Below are 6,814 nucleotides of genomic sequence, written 5' to 3' on the forward strand. Positions count from 1 at the left end.
AAAAATTGGGGAAAAACTAACAAAAATACTGATTAGATAATAATGATACGAATTCTACTAATAAGAACAATATAAAACGCACCAAGGATTAATGAGCTACTGGATTCATGAATATTAATCAGGTTGTGTGCGTTCGCTCGAACTGATTTGCTGAAATCTAAACAGGGACTATAATAGGCGATTGCCGTTTGCGCATTAGTTTCGCCCACTACCGGAGAAAGCGGTAGTTCTTAAAAGCTGAAGAATTCCAAAGGAACTCCGTTATTTTGACAGCAAAATACAACAAAGAATATCGTTTACATGTAGTGCGCATAGGCAGCGCGTCAATTCTCTCTCTCCCTGTCTCGCTGCGTGTGTGTGAAACAAAGCGACGGCGAGTCGTGCGCTTCACACTAGAGTTTACGGTACGTTGTGCGTTGCACATCCATTCAGATGAACTGAAAAACAGCACAGATCGCTTGGCGGAGAGTGAAACTCTGATGCGCTCAGTCAGAGAGTGTTCGGCGAGTGAAAATATATCTGAGCTAAACTTATACTTAGCCTCCAACTCACACACTGGTGAGTAAAATCTGAGAATTTATTAGCAATTGTCTAATATTAGACATCATTTAGTCGCCAGAGTGAAGATTTAGTCGCATATGCGAGTGATTTACTCGCAATGTAGAGGGTTGCAAAAGTGTAGTTGTGTTGCCCCCCAGTAGTGACTTTAAAACCTTAAGTTGGGATATTTTTGCAAATTATGTACTTCATTTTTTGTATTTCAAATTAAATTAGATTGGTTTTTTAATAGCTTTTGGGTAAAAGGAGCACACAAAAAAAAATTAGGACAATAGTCAACTATAATAGAGGTAGAAGGCTAATTTTCATAAATGTAGATTTCCATAGTATTTAATGCAATTTCATATGTAATCATCATAAATTAGATATAATTTATAAATCAGATATCATCACTTAAAATCTCAAAACTAATCCTGTGAAAACCATTTTGAAATCAAACATTGCGTTACCATGGAATGGTACTTTAAAATCTTTTAGCAGTCTCCTCCCCCTTAGTGGGCGGTGTCAAGTGATATTACAAAATCTATTATGGTATTTTACAATCAAAATATTTTATAATCTTGACAAAATGCATATCATTGGAAAGGACTGAGTCTCAAGACTCCATATTTGGTGGCATTTTGTAATATTGAGAAATTTGCATTAAAAAAATGGAGTTTGGGTGCCACCCAGTGGCTATTGTTGGTATAATGCCTAAAAATTTCATAGGAACCTTTTTTTTTTTTTTTGATATCCGCTTCAAATTTGGAAGACAACATATTAGACATATGGCTTTAAATTTAAAACAATTATGGATTACAAATATTTTGTAAAATTTATTTTATATAAAATAAAAAATAGTATAGAACATTTGGATCTGCAATAATCTACTGAAAAGAGACCAACCTTAGGTCTGTATTACAAAAGCGTTCATGAATTATAACAATTTTAGTTTGGATGGTGCACTTTCACATCTATGTTCAAAAATGGGGGGTGATAGTTAAGGTGTTTATATTACAGACAAATAAACCTACTCCGAGTAGTATTCACTGGAATGAAAAGTTTGACAACTGGCCCCCCTTTACATAGTGACATTATTTAGTCAGTGCCAGTTAAGGTGTTTATATTACAGACAAATAAACCTACTCCGAGTAGTATTCACTGGAATGAAAAGTATGACAACTGGCCCCCCTTTACATAGTGACATTATTTAGTCAGTGCACAGTCAGGACTGTTATGCAAAATGAACACTAAAACATATTTTTCTCTACAAGATGGGGGGGCCTGGCAGAAAAAGTTTGGGAACCACTTATTTAGCACGTAGCCTGTCATGTGTGCAAGACTTTTAGAGATGTGTTTCTCACCCTGATGGCCTCTGGATGATTGATATGTACATATTTTTAATACACTGAAATCCAACATGGTTAATTTAATAAGTCCACCACCCAGTGTAAAGGGAATATCACTACTCACTAATCACTACTTAGTTTTCTCTTTTGGTTTTGTTCCTACAAGCAGTTTGTATATTTTTATAAACTATAAAAGACAAGCTACAGCCAATACTACTCTCATGAAATATGTCCCACCTCCTTCCACTCCTCTTCAGTTTCGTGTCTGTACCCCAGTAAGTGGCAGATCCCATGAGCAGTGACCACCTGCGCAACGCCACAAAAAGCCATTTTAATAAACCTTCATGACATTTCTGCTAGGCTGCAGATATAAATGTGATCAAACTACACATCTTTCTTACTGTTAGTGCTTCATGAAGATCCTGGGAAGTCTCTTTACACTGTTGCATTACATACTCTACACCCAAGAAGATGTCGCCTAAGTTATACTCATCTCTTTGGAGGGCACATGGGATTTTACCTGGCCTCAGATCCTTGGGAAATGAAACAAACTTCAGCCATTATTTCCTTTAACTGCTCAGACATGGGTTACTTCAACTGCCAGCAAAAACAGACATGCTCTAGCCACCTGTCAATGGCCAATGTTTATACACAATAACATATTTTAGGCCAAGTACTTCCTCTTGTCAATGAGAAAAAAGTATATAGCCATAAAATCAATCTTGACAGCGGTTGTACCTCATAGAAGGGGAAAGACAGTACATCTGTGGGCTGGTTCTTTTTCCTGTAGATGTGGTTGAAGCGTTGAATCCTGCGGTTGTCCACACATATGATGCCCATGTCAAACTTCTGGACCCCAAAGATGTGCCTCAGGATCTCCACATCTTTGCGCAGTTTGGAGCGTCTCAAGGGAACCACGTTCTGCAGATTCCGCAGAACTACGCCCATAGTTAAAGTAAAATTAAATACAATAAATATAAGTTATAACCTAAAAAAAAAAAACCTGCTGGGAGTTTTTTTTCCCCGTTCGACGCCTTTCACAAGGTGAGCGTCTCAAATAGAAATGTGTAAACGTATTTACTCGGCTGCCTACGGAAAGGACAAACAACTATGCATATTAAGAAAATTTCTGTGAACATATAACAATATAACGATCATTTCAATAAAATTGCCATGGTCCCGAGTTTGGAAACTGAAAGTGCGCATGCGCCAAATTGTTCATTCAAACATGTGGACGGGAAGTTGGAAAAACGTGTCAAAATAAAGGTTCTGTCATTGTTTTATCAAAAACGTCGAATAGTTAAAATCTTTTCTGAAAGATTGAATAACAGATTATTGTAATAACATTTTAGTATGCATTTTTACAACATGTATACCCGTTTCATATAATTTGGTATTTAATTCGAATGCGCAGTGACACGTCCTCTTCACAGGAAGTAGTAACTTAACTTCCTGGATTGATTGCGCGTTCAAGTTGGAGGTCACTTTGCTTTAAAAAAGGTAATTATGCTGCTATTTAACACATTTACAAAATGTTACACTGCTTTTCGTCTAAATTAACGCTAGTTTAAACTGGAGGCAGGATTTGTTTGCTACTGAAGACAGCACCAGAGTCGGTGTTTGCAGTTTTGTTGTCATAAGCTGGTTCGCTTGTGTTGTTTCTGTGTGTACCTGAAGACTTCAGTGTTTATTTTTTATTCAGTTATTGTTTAACAGCTAATTCATGAAGCGAAACCATTGAAGTACAACTAAACTGATCCGTTGCAATCTCAAAATATGCATTTAACTGCCATTATTCACAAGCTTTAGTCTGCATTTTAACCTCGCGTTTTTGAATCGACTCGTTCTTAAGCTCTTTAGTAGAGTGATTCAGTTGAGTCGAGTGACTTTAACTTGAGATTTCTTCAACAGCAGTCATGGGTGGGGATCATGGACATGGGCATGGCAAGCTGTCCATTCCTGACTACAAAGTGTGGAAATGGGAAGGAACGCCGCTGGAAGCAACCCAGCAGAGGCTCGCTCGAAGAGGACTCCGGGACCCCTGGGCTCGGTAAGATCATAGTTTCAGATATTTACTTTACTTTTACTTTTAGTCATTTAGCAGACGCTTTTATCCAAAGCGACTTACAAATAAGAAAAAGTAATTAAAACTAAAAGCTAAAACTCTATAAATATTATATATATAGACATTTAAGAAAATAAAATTAATTAAATAAAAATGACAAATGCATACAACAACACTTCAAAACTAAAACATTTAAATTTAAATTTAGCATTTAAAATACGTTTTTGGATGTGTGCGGACCTTCTCTTTTGCACATGCAACGTTTCACTAGTTTGCTCCCTTGATGCCTGCCCTCAGTGCTCTCTAAATGCCAACAGCTCGCTTGCTATGAACTCTTCATATGACCCTGTTAATATTCTTTTTACTTTTACTTTTTACTTTTAGTCATTTAGCAGACGCTTTTATCCAAAGCGACTTACAAATAAGAAAAAGTAATTAAAACTAAAAGCTAAAACTCTATAAATACTATATATATATACACACATTTAAGAAAATAAAATAAATTCAATAAAAATGACAAATGCATACAACAACATTTCAAAACTAAACATTTAAATGAAAACAAAATAAATAGAGTATAATAATGATTCTAACATAACACAAAGCCAAACACCAAAAAACAACTACATATGTGTATGTACAGCCACACACATATACATATACATGTACATATATATAAATACATTCAATATATATATATATATATATATATATATTATTTCATTTCCATTTTGTATGTTGAAGTACTGAAATAACTCAAATTAAATAAAACTAAAACTTAATAAAAAAACCTTTATAGACATAATAAAAAAACTAATAAAATGACAACATTACTACAACTGTAACTAAAACTAAAATAGATAACTAATACAAATCAAACTACATTAGTTTATCAGTAATCCTAAAAAAAATAACACCGAGCCAAACACACATGCTAAAATAACAACAACTTACTGACACACAGTAAGAAATGGTTATAAAAAACTGAAACAGAAGTGAAACAAGTAGTAGGAAAGAGGAGATATTTGCACCTGCATTGTTTGCCTGGAGTTCTCTATGGCATGCACATGACATTAGTAGTGTATCTGAATATATAGTGGGCTATTAAATTCCGGTCCACCCCTGTGTATTGTGATAAGAATTATATAAATGAGTTAAAGGAATAGAACACCCAAAAATGACAATTAGCTGAAAATGTACTCCTCCTTTGGGCCATCCAAGATGTAGATAAGTTTGTTTCTTCATCAGAACAGATTTGGAGGAATAGCATTCCATCACTTTCTCAACAATGGATGCTCTGCAGTGAATGGGTGCCATCAGAATGAGGGTCCGAACAGCTGATAAAAACATCACAATAATCCACACGACTCCAGTCCATCAATTAACATCATGTGAAGTCCATGTTTGTAAGAAACAAATTCATCCATCAGTAAATAATCCGTAATAACTCTTTCTCCAGTGAAGAAGTCCATCCTTTGTTGTCCTTAACTGGCATATTTGATTAGAACTGTTTTTGACTGTTAATCTTGTAAATAGTGCTTGATCAGACAAGACCCTTTTTGAATGGAGAGAGCAATATTATGGATAGAGGTATTTTAGCCATAAGCAACAGTTAATGGGGTTTTTTTTCTTTCAAACGTGCACCTTTTTACTTCACAAGGCATTAACTGATGGACTGGACTGGTGTGGATTACTTGTGGATTATTGTGATGTTTTTATCAGCTGTTTGGAGTCTCAATCTGACGGCACCCATTCACTGCAGAGCATCCATTGGTGAGCAAGTGATGTAATGCTGAATTTCTCCACATCTTTTCATATGAAGAAACAAACTCATCTACATCTTGGATGGCCTGAGAGTGAGGACATTTTAAGCCAATTTTCAGTTTTGGGTGAACTATTCCTTTAAGCTACTACAATAAAAAAATTTTTATTTTTATTTTAGTCCATTCATACAGTCGATTGATGAAATAAAGAGCTTCAGAAGCAGCATGAAGACAAACGGCCAGCACAGCTCTTCTCAATGCCTTTATGGCTGCACCGGATAAGGACGCATTATTTTGCATGCCGTAATCCTGTGGAGGCATAGTTCTGTGCATTCGCAATAACACAGGTCTACACTCCACTTCTCTGCCACATTACATTCACATCACACTGAATGGAGACCCAAATACTCAATGTCCCTCCAGCAAGCCAATGATGGAAAATGCTATTTCAGAACGGCTTAAGGCTGCGCTTATGTGCCGCCTTTTGTTGTTCGGTACATTCGTGCATCATTAAGAGTCAAAGGCAGCCCCTTTCCTGGCATATATTTTGTTATTTACGACAGATTCAATTCATTTTGCCTCTTTAGAGCAGTGGGAATGTTGCTGAAAAGTGGAAGTGGTTTGTAAACCAGAGTGCCGGGCTTTCAAAGGGCCTTAGATGGCATGTAATAAGTATAAATGTGAAGGACGCACACATATTTAAAGGGGTCATATGATGTTGCTAAAAATAACATTATTTTGTGTATTTGGTGTAATGAAATGTTTATGCGGTTTAAGTTTAAAAAAACACATTATTTTCCACATACTGTACATTATTGTTTCTCCTCCATGCCCCGCCTTTCTGAAACGCGTAGATTTTTACAAAGCTCATCGGTCTGAAAAGCGAGGTGTGCTCTGATTGGCCAGCTATCCAGTGCGTTGTGATTGGCCGAATACCTCAAGCGTGTGACGGAAATGTTACGCCCCTCACCATACTGTTGATGCCGTGTCCGGCCGGAGCGACGAGACATAAACATTCAAACCCATTATAAACGAGGCATTTGTTGCATCCAGTGGGGACATAATTACAGATTATAATGACTTATACTGTCTTTTTACAC

At 36.3% G+C, this 6,814-nt stretch overlaps 2 protein-coding genes across 6 annotated transcripts in view; one reads left to right on the top strand and one right to left on the bottom strand.

Annotated features, from left to right (window-relative positions):
* The window catches only part of LOC107720944 (putative ribonuclease), a 4,187-nt gene extending 1,087 nt beyond the window's left edge, over positions 1 to 3,100 (bottom strand). The window contains exons 1-3 of the mRNA XM_016528778.1: positions 2,625 to 3,100; positions 2,288 to 2,419; positions 2,124 to 2,192 (exon numbers count right to left, since the gene is read on the bottom strand). Of these exons, the coding sequence (XP_016384264.1) occupies positions 2,124 to 2,192; positions 2,288 to 2,419; positions 2,625 to 2,834 (411 nt within the window). The 5' untranslated portion in view covers positions 2,835 to 3,100. The remainder of the gene's footprint in view (positions 1 to 2,123; positions 2,193 to 2,287; positions 2,420 to 2,624) is intronic.
* Positions 3,101 to 3,284: 184 nt separating this feature from the next.
* LOC107720946 (NADH dehydrogenase [ubiquinone] 1 beta subcomplex subunit 3-like) overlaps positions 3,285 to 6,814 on the top strand; it is a 5,932-nt gene continuing 2,402 nt past the window's right edge. The window contains exons 1-2 of one of the 5 annotated variants that reach the window (XM_016528783.1): positions 3,285 to 3,386; positions 3,801 to 3,936. In XM_016528783.1, the coding sequence (XP_016384269.1) occupies positions 3,803 to 3,936 (134 nt within the window). In that variant the 5' untranslated portion in view covers positions 3,285 to 3,386; positions 3,801 to 3,802. Of the gene's footprint in view, positions 3,387 to 3,417; positions 3,550 to 3,797; positions 3,937 to 6,814 lie in introns of those variants that run through there. The other 4 variants (XM_016528781.1, XM_016528782.1, XM_016528785.1 and 1 more) reach the window with 4 other exon arrangements.

This window comes from Sinocyclocheilus rhinocerous, unplaced genomic scaffold, assembly GCF_001515625.1.
Source record: "Sinocyclocheilus rhinocerous isolate Xijiao unplaced genomic scaffold, SAMN03320098_v1.1 scaffold3225, whole genome shotgun sequence".
NCBI classification, from domain to species: domain Eukaryota; kingdom Metazoa; phylum Chordata; class Actinopteri; order Cypriniformes; family Cyprinidae; genus Sinocyclocheilus; species Sinocyclocheilus rhinocerous.